Source organism: Echeneis naucrates, chromosome 4 (assembly GCF_900963305.1).
Source record: "Echeneis naucrates chromosome 4, fEcheNa1.1, whole genome shotgun sequence".
Taxonomy (NCBI): domain Eukaryota; kingdom Metazoa; phylum Chordata; class Actinopteri; order Carangiformes; family Echeneidae; genus Echeneis; species Echeneis naucrates.
This window is the reverse complement of record NC_042514.1, coordinates 3,279,752-3,292,993: the sequence shown is the minus strand read 5'-3', so window position 1 is coordinate 3,292,993 and position 13,242 is coordinate 3,279,752. Positions and strand designations below refer to the sequence as shown.

At 38.9% G+C, this 13,242-nt stretch overlaps 1 protein-coding gene across 3 annotated transcripts; it reads right to left on the bottom strand.

The window, feature by feature from the left end:
• Nucleotides 1-66: 66 nt before the first annotated feature.
• prkacba (protein kinase, cAMP-dependent, catalytic, beta a) lies at nt 67-11,640 on the bottom strand. Of its 3 annotated transcripts, XM_029500925.1 has the most exons (11): nt 11,311-11,640; nt 8,469-8,477; nt 7,683-7,744; nt 7,333-7,461; nt 6,215-6,313; nt 5,822-5,904; nt 5,557-5,683; nt 5,120-5,215; nt 4,315-4,437; nt 3,916-4,080; nt 67-3,468 (listed from the first exon to the last, which is right to left on the bottom strand). In XM_029500925.1, exons 1-11 carry the CDS (start codon nt 11,354-11,356, stop codon nt 3,343-3,345), a joined length of 1,065 nt encoding a protein of 354 aa, XP_029356785.1. In that variant the 5' UTR covers nt 11,357-11,640; the 3' UTR covers nt 67-3,342. The 3 variants fall into 3 exon arrangements, with proteins under 3 accessions (XP_029356785.1, XP_029356786.1, XP_029356784.1); XM_029500926.1 differs by lacking the exon at nt 8,469-8,477; XM_029500924.1 differs by lacking the exons at nt 8,469-8,477; nt 11,311-11,640 and adding an exon at nt 9,460-10,003.
• Between the last annotated feature and the right edge of the window lie 1,602 nt (nt 11,641-13,242).

Genomic DNA, 13,242 nt, shown 5'->3' with positions numbered 1-13,242 from the left:
CCACTGAAACTCATCACTGTCATTTTTACACACACACAGTAGGCGTTTATTGACTACAAACAATTATAGTTTTTAATAAAAAGAATTTATTATAGTGACATGTCCTTTGTTACATAAAATCTGCTACAGCAAAGTCTATTCCCCTTGCAAACACAAGTAAATATGGGTGGGAAAAAACGTGTCAGCCTTCTAAATGATGTGCAAAATATCCCACAAACTAAATACAGACACATTTCAGATTATTGATCCCGTACTGGCATGTGTGACTAGCTACGAAGAACTCATAAACCAATTTCCTTCAATAAAAGGAGTGTGAAGTGGCTCAGGGAGAAGTGTCATCATTTACATCAAATATGACAAACAACATTACACACATGAGTTTGGGGGCGGGTGGGGCATCAATGACACAGAAGAAGAAGAGCTGTGGATTTTCCTGCACACTTTGTGGGAAGATTTACACACAGGCAGTTTGGACTGAAACATGCTGATTTCCCAGGTGTAGTTGTTTTCAAACTTTGTCCAAATAAAGAAATGCCATTGATTCAGCAATTACATTCCGCTCAACCTTTAAATTAGGAAATTTATCCTCTTTAGTAAAGCTGAAGTTAGTTTTTTTTTTTTTTTTAAAAAAAGGTCAAAACAATAGATTGAAGAAAAAATAAGTTAAAATATGAGGATATAATATAAATTTAAATAGGCATCAGTGTCTATAACTGTGGTAAATAAGCTCTTTTCTATAAATCTGTTATTCCTTTGAGGGCAAAAAAAAAACCAAAACAGTACAAATAAATAATCCAATATATTCACTATGTATAACACTTACGTGAATAAAACATTTGGAGTCTCATTATACATTGAGAACTATGCAAGTTTAAACATTTAAAAATGTTATCTCATTAGACATCTCTAAATATAAATAAAAATAGCATAAGAAAGTGGTTGTGCCTTTAGAAATGAAATAAGGGTTAAGTGAAATGTAACATTGTGTGCTCAACCAATGAATTGATTCAGGCCAAAAACAGAACACAAGTACCTCAATAAAAAGCAGACAGGCATTCAGTCCCCTTTTTCACATTTGGTTGTCTAAGATTGTTGAACTTGATTAAATTGCATTTTTCTTCATCTACAAGGACTTGAGCACCATGTCAAATAAAAATCTAAACTAGAGATTTTGAATTTAAAAAGACTTGTCAAGAATGCATTATTATTTCCAACAGTGTAAAATTTGATTTCCCTGTGTCCACCCTGCAGAAATGACCTCACACTCTTTCCCCTCCAATGGCCTCCCATGTGGACGGCGGAGTCAAAGGGATCAGAAACAGAGAACCTTTCTGACATCTGGAAATTCAACAAGTGGACACTTTGATCTTGTAGATATCCTTTTTTTTTCCCCTTTTCAAAATATGTCCGAAGTGTCACACTGGTGAGGAACAATATCTTGGCAGCATGGACAGGCGATGTGTCAGAACTGATGGGAATGAATGGTGCCTAGCCAGAAGAAAGAAAACTAAAAGAAGGGAGACGGAATCTGTATTAAAAAATACGCAACAATAACTTAACAGGAGTGGCTCTCAATAAAAAAACAAAACAAAACAAAAGAAAACAAAACAACAAACTTCAGAAGTCAGATTTCTGACATTACTCCCTTTCAATATTTGAGACATGACTACAGCAATTTTGTCCATTATCTTTCTCTAACTAACCTGACTCAGCCTGAGCAATTTTGCGAGGAAGAATGAGCAAATATTGCTCCATCACAGTGTACTTTTTTTTTTTTGAAGATGATGCAGAGAAACAACCAACTATAGCTGCTGTTTTAAAGTAAGTGACCAGGATGAATTAATACTTTAAGGTTATGATAGATTTGTTTTGCTTTTTTTCATTATGTTATGTCTAAAGTGTGTTTACTTTTGTGTTGACTTATGCAGAGGAATATGTCACTTACATAAAAAGTACCTACCTAATGGATCAATGTCCCAAGCTATGAAACAATTCAAAAGGTAACAATGGGAAAAACAACAAAAAATATGGGAACACTTTTAGGTCACTGTTAGCTTGTTGTGACACTGCTGTACAAATGTAACAAACATGCAAAAGTAAATATTTAAAATAAAGCAAATATGGCAGTTATGCAATGTCTTCCAAGTGCTCTGCAAACACTTTGAAAAGCTTTTAAAAACAACAGAAAAAAAAGAAGAATTGAAAAGGAACCCCAAATAGACAACATACGTCCAACACTGCTTCGTTGCCATGACGACGTACCTGCCGACTGACCTTTAAGCTATCACAAAATGCTTCATCAATGCACTTCATATATTGGTTCGGACACACCAAAGACAGATGACCATGCTTGAACTTCACCAGCTTCTGTTAATTTAAAACAAGAGTTGTACCTGAAAAATATATCATTCCCTTCCATTCATTTAACACCACACCAAGTCTGAGGTAAAAGGAAACGTCCCGTGATGGATATGGATAAAACAATGCTACAACTGATCAACTAATACAGCACTGACAAGTTTCTGTTGCACAATAACACTTGTCACTGTTAATCAGTCTCTTCAAGAATCAAATGCCTCGGGTACTAATACCCCAGAAACAGGAGGTCATCCGTGTTTTCTGTCCATCGCTGAACAACCACTTTCTTCGACTGAATTTTGGTCATGCTTTAACAAAACAGTGTTCAAATCGTATGTATCGTATATGTATATTTCTATATGCACAAATACACGGTTGTAGGTCTTAAGGACGCCAGAATGATGAGTAATGGTTAATGTTAAAGTGTTCATGATTAATGAGTGATAAAGGGAAACCTAAAACACACTCAGGCATGTAACAGACAATAGACAACTGGCAAAACTATATCTTAAAAATCGGAATCAGAGGAGAAAAAAAAAAAAAAAACATCCCTCCTATTTTCACCAAAGCTTATACACAAAAGGTGCAATACCAGCTAATACAATCAATAACTCTTTGTGCCACTTGAAAAATTGGATTGATATTAGTTCCCATTTTGCTTTTCAAAACTAAGAATTTGAAATTAAAATAAAGAGGAGGAAGGAAACTAAAAAGTGGCAAACATAGGAAACAAAATGACAAAAAAGGAGGAAGTGGTCTAGTATTTTTGTGTTGCAGCACAAGGGGTGCCTGCATAATGTGCCTGTGTATAGGTTAGTGCTAACTGCACGCAGGATCATGGCAAGAAGGACCTCATTCAGCCGTGTGGAATGAAGGAATGAGACGTTTGTTTTGAACATGTGACGGCCTCAGTTCCACCTTAACCCTCAGGAGAGTGCAAATATCCCAAAACACTGGAGCCCTGATGGGACTCTTGCCCACTCACTAGAACTCAGCAAACTCTTTTGCACACTTTTCTGTTTGTGAGACACGAATGTCCTCCTCTTCGTAGTCGTCAAAGTTGCTCGTATCTCCTGGTCCTCTGCACTTTGGCAAGAAAGGGGCTTCGACCTAAAAACACAGAATGCAATATTTATCTCTTCCTGTGGCATTCCCCTTCGGGTTGTGAGCTGCCGTTTTGATCCCTTGTAAATTGGCCATTGCCATGTTAGTTTTTGAAATGAGAAGAAACTATATCCGGAGGAGAAGGTGGCACTGAGGGACAGTGTTAATCACAGGATAGCCACACCTAGTAATGCATATCCCGCTTTATAGTTCATTTTCAACTAAATGGGAAAGGTAATTTAGTAACTCATGTTTCATTGAAGAAGACCTGTTGCTAAAGACTCAGACTTAACAAATCAGAAACATTTACTTAGGAAATAAATCAAATAAGAAGTAGGATAATTTTCGCATATATTTCAATGCTACATGCTTCACTTCCATTCTTATATTCATATCTATGTGTAAAGTGAGAAGGCGGATGTTCATTGCAGCTAACAGTAATTCAAAACACACCTTTCTCTGGTAGACGGCGATCCAGTCTGTTGTGGAGAACCACTTGTGATTTTTTATGTCATTCACACCATTCTTCAGGTTGCCAAATCTCTTGGTCAGGTCAACCTGTAGCAGGTTTCTCAGCAAGTCCTTCAGGTCGGAGCTAAAGTGGGAGGGGAATCGTACCTACAAGATTCAACAATAAAGAAACTGAATTACCAAAAGCCAATGCACAGAAGAACATTTCGTTACTTAACCTGATTCCTTTAATATGATGGATTACAGTAAGTGAAGAGAAGTAAAGGGCCACTGGAGAAACAGTGTTGAGTTTCTCCTCAACACCGATTCTCCGGCTGATCAATGGTGAAGCATTAAATTGCCCCTTTGTTTCGTTCCTTACTTACAACTAACCCAGCATACCTTGCCAGACACAATCTTTTCGTAGATCTGGATAGGCTGATCAGCAAAAAAGGGGGGATAACCGGCAGCCATCTCATAAATAAGGACTCCAAGAGCCCACCAGTCCACAGCTTTGTTGTAGCCCTGAAAGACACAAAGGTTTTCTCTTAGTATTTTGTACATTTGTAGTCAGTTCCAAAACTCAGGGTTAGGGTGCATCTTGTCCTGTATCCTCTGAGGTGAAGATCATGTCAAATCTCCTCCTGTTTGTTGAAAAGGAAAAGATAATTCTTGGCTTGCCATGAAATCATGAAGTGGTTTTCAATTTGTTTTCTGGTAACCCACAAAACCTGCCTTTGTGTCATTTTCTGCCTTTTTCTAACTATATTTTTCAGGCAAACCAGGAACCTTTGATGCCTCTCTAATTTTTGCCTCATTATTTTCATCTTCATTTTTGACATGTCATCTTTTGTCCTCAAACTGAGAAGTTTCTCAATCGAAAACGGCAGCTTTTGCTTCTCAATCATATCTTGCCTAGTTTTGCTTCGTCATCAAAATTTCCTCATTCTCTAACAGCCAGTTTAGGAGTCCAGTGGTGTAACCTTTGAGGCGGTTACCACATTGCCACAATGTCCGTGGCTTGACTCCCATGCCAAGGGACCTTTGTTGCATCATGTTCTGTCTATTTCTGTCAAACAGAACCACAGGTTCATTTGAAATCCAGATAGAGTGAAGGGAGATGAAATACTAAAGAGGTTCCTGTTCTCATTCATCTGAACAGGGCAGCAGGAAGGTGGCTGTTTTGGCTGTGTTTAAACAGGCTCACCTTGCTGAGGATGATCTCTGGAGCCAGGTACTCAGGAGTTCCACACAAAGTCCAGGTTCTTCCTTTTACTCTTTTGGCAAAGCCGAAGTCTGTGACCTGAAAAAACAACAGGAGCTTGGTAAGATCCAGTGTGAAAGGCCGACTTACCCAACATCTTAAACGTAGCTATTAACAGAAGTCTCCATCTGGTAATGTTTGTTTTCGTTAGAAATTTTACTAGCAGACTGAATCACTCCACGTGTGTTTATTTGTGCAACTTTTTTTTTTTTTTTTAAACAACTTCCCCTAGATACATTAATATCTAGTGAAAACTGCTTTTGGCTTCCTTCTATATTACCAAAGAGTACAATTAATATTATACACATTGAATTCATTGACATCTGACACCTCTTCAGTTTATTTACTTTTGTATTAAAAGCTTTGTATAGACTGTGTACCTGGATATATCCCTGTTGATCTATGAGCAGGTTTTCAGGCTTCAGGTCTCTGTAGATGAGGTCTAAGGAGTGAAGGTACTCGAAGGTGAGTACTATCTGAGCTGCATAAAATCTTGCATGATGTTCACTGAAAGAAGGTAACATAGACAGTAAGACATTGGTGAAATGCACAAGGAGCAAACACAATTATTCAAACTTAAAATGATTTGTCCAGCTATTAGAAAACTGAAACAGCCCTCCAAATAAATATTTAACCAGTCCTTACCTGAACCTTCCAATACGTCTGAGGTGGGAGAACATCTCTCCACCAGGAACATATTCCATCACCATGTAGAGGTTTGAGTTGTCCTGTAACAAAGCCAGAAACCTTTCAGCAGGATTACAACAACACAGTGAATGTGACCTCTAAACACTCTTCTGTTTGACGAGAGAGTGATAGAGAGAAATAATAATAAAAAAACTAAACAAAACAAAGCAACAAACAACAACAACAACAACACAAAACCCAACAATCAGATTAAAGGAAGCTGTGTCAGAATAGGTATATAATTTTTTTGTGAAGCCACAGATGACTGTTTGAGATTTGCTGAATAAATCTTTGGTTAAATATGAAAACAAACTGTTCTTGTGGTTGTCTGAGGTGGGTGACGCTGTGTACCTTGAAGGCGTACTCCAATCTGACGAGGAAGGGGAAGGAAACGGCCTGTAGTATTCTCTTTTCATTTAGTGTGTGCTCTATTTGCTTCAATTTCACCACCTGAATAAAAGTACAACATAAAATTTTATGTTCTTGACATTGATATGTGTGCAACAAGATAAAGCTGCAGTTCCCAGAAGGGTTTCCCAATTTCTGAGTTGGGTATCGTAATATAATGACAGATTATCATTGACTAGCTACAGGTGTCCATATATTCTAGTAAAGTAAAAAAAGAAAGAAACAAAAGTAACAAAAAAAAAAAAAAAAAAAAAAAACTTTGCAAACTTCCTTGATTAATGTACAACTAATCTAGATTGCTCTTGTTGAGTTGGTGGGAAGCTTGGACAGCCAAGGTGTGAGTCATGTGTGGAATCAAATCATCACAGAAAAGTGTGAAAACTAACAAAGATTCAGTTCGTAGCAAAGAAAAAGGAAGGTTATTCAAGATTCAAAGTGTTAATTGCCATTATCAGACTCAAACAGCTTCAATAATTCCAGGACTTAGCTGGTATACAGTGATATGACGGTTGGTCAAGATATTTGCTTTGATGAATTTCTTCCTGGATCTCAAGCAACTTAGGTATTTTACTTAGGTATAAGTAAATCTTCATACTTTACTGAAAACAAAGCTTTGCAAAAACATGTTATCCTTTAAGAGCTCAGAAAGGAAAGTGTCACAACACAAAAAGAAGAAAAATTACTCTACACTGCAGCTGAAACAGAAAGACAGATCAGATTTTTCTTAAACCGTCTTTGTGAAATTCAATGGAACAGACATGCTGCATGACCACCACACTGAGGATATGCTAGCCACCTCCTCCCACTGCTGCTGCAGCCACCACCGCTTTCACATCAGTATTTAAAGATCGAAACTCTCATCGTGAAGAGCCTCTGAGGTTTTCAATGATAACATGGCTGGCAGCGTGCAAAAGGAAGCGCTCCATTTCCTTTTGTGAGATACACAGCATTTACATTTTGTCAAGCACATCAGAGTCTGCTTCTCCCAGACATCCCTTATTACTCACAGCATTAGTTCTTGTGAGACGAGTAAAGCATTTTCTCTAAAAGAATGCACTTACTTTTTGTTTGTCCAAGATCTTCATGGCGTAGAACTGGTTTGTTCCTTTATGTTTGACAAGCATAACTCGCCCGAATGAGCCAGTGCCCAAAGTCTTAAACCTATCAAAGTCATCCAGGCCAGTTGTGCTCTAAGGAAACACATTATCAGTGACAGTGAGACAGCAAATTGATGACTGAAATGCTTCATCTCTTGTGTATGCCCCATTTAACACTTAACATTTAGTCTTATTGCTGCTTGAAGTAAACATTTTTTCAATGTAAAGGCATCTTAATAACAATTACGCAACCATCTAACAATCAAGATTAAAAGACTTAAGCGCCAAAGAAATAAGAACTTGAGATCACGCACCTGTGGTGGACACTCCCATTTTCTTAAAAAATCTTCTTTGGCTTTAGCTAAGAACTCTTTCACTGCAAAAGCAAGAGGGAAATGCAAAAAAAAAAAAAAAAAAAAAAGCGTGTAATTAGTGACACAAGTTCAAGTTCATCACACGAGGTAACAACAACATGTTGAGGAAACCAAAACAAAGGTAGTTCAAAGGTTCAGGGGAACAAATGCACTTTAAGGTCAGGCAAATGTCACGCACTGTGAAGGAAGGGCTACATTTGACAAAATGCCAAAATATACCTCCTTAACAAAACTCAAAACCACACACCTAAGCAGGAAATTGTAGTTAATAAAGTGATGCGAAGAGCTCTTGTGAAGTTTACAAAAGTGGCCAATTCAAGCTCAAGCTATTCTGCATCTCTTTCGGAGTAGGTGGGAGTAAAAAAGGGGGAGGCAGTAATAATAGTCAGAGAGGAAAGACACAATGCATAACATAACTCAGACTATTGTGCAGGCATTAGAAAGACTGTGCAATATGAAAGTCACAGCAGACATGAGATGTCCAAAGTCACAGAGTCATTGCAGGTGTCTAATGTCTAGTTGATGTTACACTTTGGCATACTGTTACTGATTTAAAGCATACGTAGCATTGATGGACTGCTGTATATGTGGAATCTGTGTGTTAACTGGCTACATTGTTTAACCTTGTGTTATTTAGATACAATGGTACAAGCCTGGTACGCCTAAGCTGCAGAATAAACACTATCACTCTGTGATTTAGGACGGCTCATGGAAAAATGAGCATACCAAAAGTCTCTACAGTTCACCAAGGGTTTGCAGGAACATTGACCCACATGGATGGAAATGATGGAGAAGAGAAAGAGAGGAGAAACATTTATGTAGCGCTAAAAACAAGAACATTAAAGATTCAAGTGGATTAAATGCAACACACAACAAAATGACACTGGAGCAGACAACATCAGGCACCCTGCCTATAGACCTATATTTATAACTTTATTTCTTATAGACTTATTTCTTATGCTTTGTCTGTAAACTGCAAAATCAATATCTACTGATATTTATAAACTGCTGTATCTTTTATATACATTTAGTCCTTCATCCATACAACTATGCAACAAATAGAGATCTATGGTTACTTGATTCTGCAGAGCTGACTCTCTTTATTTATTTATTTTTTGAACCAGCGCTGGAGGCGGCTTATCCTACTCTGCATGAAATAATGTCAATCTACAATCATTTGCCACAAAGAAGGTTTAAAAAAAACCAAAAAAAAAAAAAAAAAAAAAAACAGTATTGGAAAGACATTATAAAGACCACACATGAAAGCACATTTCTTTCTAGCAAAACTGTTGACAAAAATGACAGGACAGTGATATTAAAATGATATAAGCATCCAAAGCGCCACAAATGGCTTGCACTACAGAGTGCTACACCTAAACTGATTTTACTCATGTCCAAAAAACTGTGTGAAAATTCTCCAATTGTGAACCTAATGAGGAAGGAGAAGCACTAAATAACAAAGGTTATGAAACCGGGCAGCTGCTTGAACTTTTAAATCTTGACTGTCAGCAAAACAACCAGGTTAATGAAAAAGAAAAATTCAATATTAAACTCACGCATTTAGCAAAGACCTGTACAATTTGGACAAATACAAACCTGGGTTTGGTTTACAAGCGTCGAGTAAATTTAAACAACTTATGCATGTTGAGGCCCATCCTGCTCAGCGTTTCAAATGATGGCGGTCACATTTCAAGAGTAAAAGCAACACTGCACTTACTCAACTCGTCCCACATGATGGTGAATTCAGAGATATGAGGCACGTCACTCTCTTGTCCTCTCTGGTCTTGGCTTGTCTTACGATATTTATGAAAAAGCCGGCTGGCGAAGGATTGCTCCTTTCCCTGAGCCATTTTGAGACAAATTTCTTGAGTTGTGTGAGTGAAAACGCTCCCAGACAAAGCCAACCGTTTTCAGACTGAAATGAAATGAGTGACACCAGCTTCCTGCATGCAGCCAAGTGCTCAGCAATGCTTGGCTAACCACACAAAGTTAAGCTTCCTGTTCAAGTGCTCTGCCTCAGTATCAGCAACAAGCCGTACTTGTTATGTGCGGTGTCATTTCAAAGGACTTCTTGGTCCCCCATGCAAATGGTGATGCTGCTCTGACAAAGGTGTGCAAATTGATCGAAAGCATGGAAAAAGCCCAGCATCTTGTCAAAAACTGAGCACATCTGTGGTGCATTCAGAGAGCTGATAAGGAAGCTGCAGACCTGTAACACCGTCTGACAAACAGAGAGTGAAGTTATCTCCATGTTATCATGCTCTCTGGTGGTAAAGTTTAACAATGCACCTGTTCAAGGAGATTTCCCTCCTGTCTAAACTCACTCTTACAAACTGATTCTTATGCCGCATATTTTTTTTTTTTCCAATGCTAGTGTACTCAGATTTGTTTTGGAGTTGCTTTTGGTCACATCACAGTCACAAACAGCTCAAATCTAAATGACAACAACATTGTGTAAACAAGTCTTAGCAGCTTGTGTTATTGTGCATAACCCGCAACATGTGCCTTAAGATTCCACAGGTGGCTCACATCAAAGAGCTAACAGACAGTATGGATTACTGCCAATCAGAAAGCAGGTCAAGATCATTGCTCTGCAGACAGACCAATGCTCGTGATACAGTTTAGTGGATTAGCTCGGTCACTTCTGACAAACGCACCCTAAACACAACACAGTGCCCTCGCTGCTGCTTTCAAGTGGTTTAGCACTTGAGATTGTAAAATTGCTTGTCAACAGGTGCAAGGTTTCCAGAAGAGAAGCCCCCTTCCCCCCCGAGGTTACAGCATCAACACAAAAGATGAATGCCTCTTTAATAAAACATTTACCAAAGCATAACATTCAGATTTACAGCTGGCTTGACACATTACTCTTTACCTGCTTTACTAAAAGCTATTGCAAAGCCATTTTACATACCTTGTTTGGAAAAAAAAAAAAAACAACAAAAACAAAAAGTAAAGCACTTGTATATTACAACCACTAACCTTGTATTTCCCTGAACTTGTCTTTCACACTACAGGTACCTGTTGTTATCAAAGCTGGGGCCTTGCACTGCAGCTTTGGTGGAGACCAGTGTTTGCTGATGTTATCAGGCTGCTCACATTAAATTAAACACGGCTCCTTCCTTGATCACTTCAGCTCAACATTACAGAGCCAGACGGTCATTGCAAGCTTTTCTTTCGCTTAGTCAAGGACCTTTCTTTGTGTATTTTCCTGCTGTGCTCAACAGCATTGGTGAGGGACCCAGCACACTGCCATTTTGGTCTTTTCTTTTTTTTTTTTTTTTTTGCAAAGATTAGCTGGCTGCATCATCTGTGGCACAGTACCTCCACACCCCCACCACCAGCCCTCCTCAAAGTGAGCTCAGCAGTCAGAAACCATGAGGGGATGGAGCTAACACACACACACCTTGTAAACTGCCCCATCAAAGATGGTTCTTCTCTGCAGCGCATTTTCACTGTGCCGTCAGCTAACTGCCGCTAAAGGCTGACTTTAGCACGCCGTGCTTAGCGGGCTAAAGGTTGTTAAACGGCGGCTAACCAGGCTAGCCGGGGCAGTTTTCGGGTGGCTTACCGCTTTCTTGCTCATTGCCTTTCTTGGCAGTGGCTGTGTTTCCCATCGTAGGAAGACAGGGCGATGCACAGCTGGCTTTAGGGAGCGATGATGGTGGCGGTTAGCTAACAGGGTCCCCTTCCGTTAGCTAGCTAACAAATTTCAGCTTGCGCTAGCTGTCGGGCTAACAACAACAACATTAATGTCTGCTCTCGGTGGACGGGAACTTCGACGTGCCCTGCTCTCCGCCTCAGTGTGTCTTGATTTACGGTGTCCTTTTGTGGTTCAAGTGTGTCTCCGCTGGAGTGAAAACATGATCCAGACTTTTCACCTCTGCCTGCTGTCGTTTGGTGCTGCGTTCACGGCGTACGAGAATAGATGTAGAAAAGACGTGCGAAAGGCTGCGTTCGATGACCGGTCGGAGCTTTCCTGGGGCACACTATTTTTCCGATTATATTTATTCGGTGATAGTTAGTTTTCATTAAATTGTTTTGTAGTAGAAAAAGTAGTAGAAATATTTTAATACCGGGGCTCAGATAATTAATGTACAATCTCTAAGTCGCCTGAATGACTCCGAAAACAAGGTGCGGTCCTGCTCATGCAAGTGGAAGCATTGGAGTGGGTGTTTCTTTGTTGTGTTTTTATTGTCTTTTGTGTTGTTTTTGTATTTTACGACCAAGAAGCTGCAATACGGATAAACTAGACTAGTGGCCATTATCAATTTTACAACAATCAATGCTGTTGATGAAGTAAACATTTATGACTGCATTTTCTTCCAAATAGTTGTATTTGTTTGTCAGATGTGGTGTTTGAGAGTAATGGGGGAAAATTAAATACAATTAATAATAAAAAAAATCTGATTGTTCATAATATTTATAATATATTATATATATTACTTATAATATAATAATCACATTATATTCAAGACAAACCATGAATGCAACAGAAGAGATGGCTCTCAACTCCATGTTTGAAGATGTGTTGAGCATGTAAGTAGCATCACCTCTACGAAAAAAATTACAGCATTCTATTAAATTGAATGCGCAAAAGTTAGCACCAAATAATTAACTTGCAAAAATGCAACTGACAAAGGAGCTCCCCTTGCATGATTTGAGTTTTAAACATCTGCAAACATTGTACAATTGGCACAAGTCCTACAGCAGGCCACCAGCTTAGCCTGCTATTTGTGTTTTCATTTGAGTGAGCAAAAGTTCGGCTAGAGTAACTATGTTCCAAAATTTCAACTGACAAAGGAGCCCACCTTACATTTTGAGTATTAATCTGATGTAAACTGTAAACATCTTCACACCTCAGCATCTGCATAGTGTATTACTAAGATAGTCACAAACACACCAAAACTAATATTGCATTTAAATTCATGATAGTTGAAGTAGAGGAATTATTCAACTGCTTTGAGGTGGCTTAAAACCTTGGCTTTAGTTTTTCATGAGAGAAGTGAGCATGAAGTGACATTTAGGAAACCTAAAATGTCCAAAGAGTCCAGGAGTCTTTGGCATATTCTGAGGAAGACAGTTATTACTGCAGTGATCAAACACAGTAGGAGATCATAAGTTAATGACCCCTGAGCTGATGGTGCCCATTAAAACGACAGGGCTGTTGTTTTTTTTGCTTTTTTTTTTTTTTTAATTGTTGTTTTTTTTAGCACCATGGCCAGCGACTCCCGGTTGCTAGGTAGCTTCCGTGTGAACGCGTCAACTTCCAAACAATGAGCCAAAGGTGTAGGTGAGACAACCCGCCACCGCAGTCCCACCTGTGTTAGCAAGAATGCCTCTTGACAGGCGGTAATAAAATAGTGCTGACTTCACACGTACGTCCTGCAGCTCACTAAATGTCACGTCGGTGCCAGATTTGAGAATGCAAACTTCAGCACTTCCTCCGGGTCCCCCCCTCCTCTCACGGTAGAGAATGGTTTCGCCCGTGGACAGGCTCCGG

Bases quoted from the DNA above. Each gene is read 5' to 3' on its own strand.
- prkacba (XM_029500924.1), bottom strand. From the start codon at position 9,592: ATGGCTCAGGGAAAGGAGCAATCCTTCGCCAGCCGGCTTTTTCATAAA. The intron at 7,745-9,459 runs GTAAGTGCAGTG...TTGCTTTTGCAG, and splicing joins CATCATGTGGGACGAGTTGA to TGAAAGAGTTCTTAGCTAAA. The intron at 3,469-3,915 runs GTGTGTTTTGAA...CTGTGTTTTTAG, and splicing joins TCGCCGTCTACCAGAGAAAG to GTCGAAGCCCCTTTCTTGCC.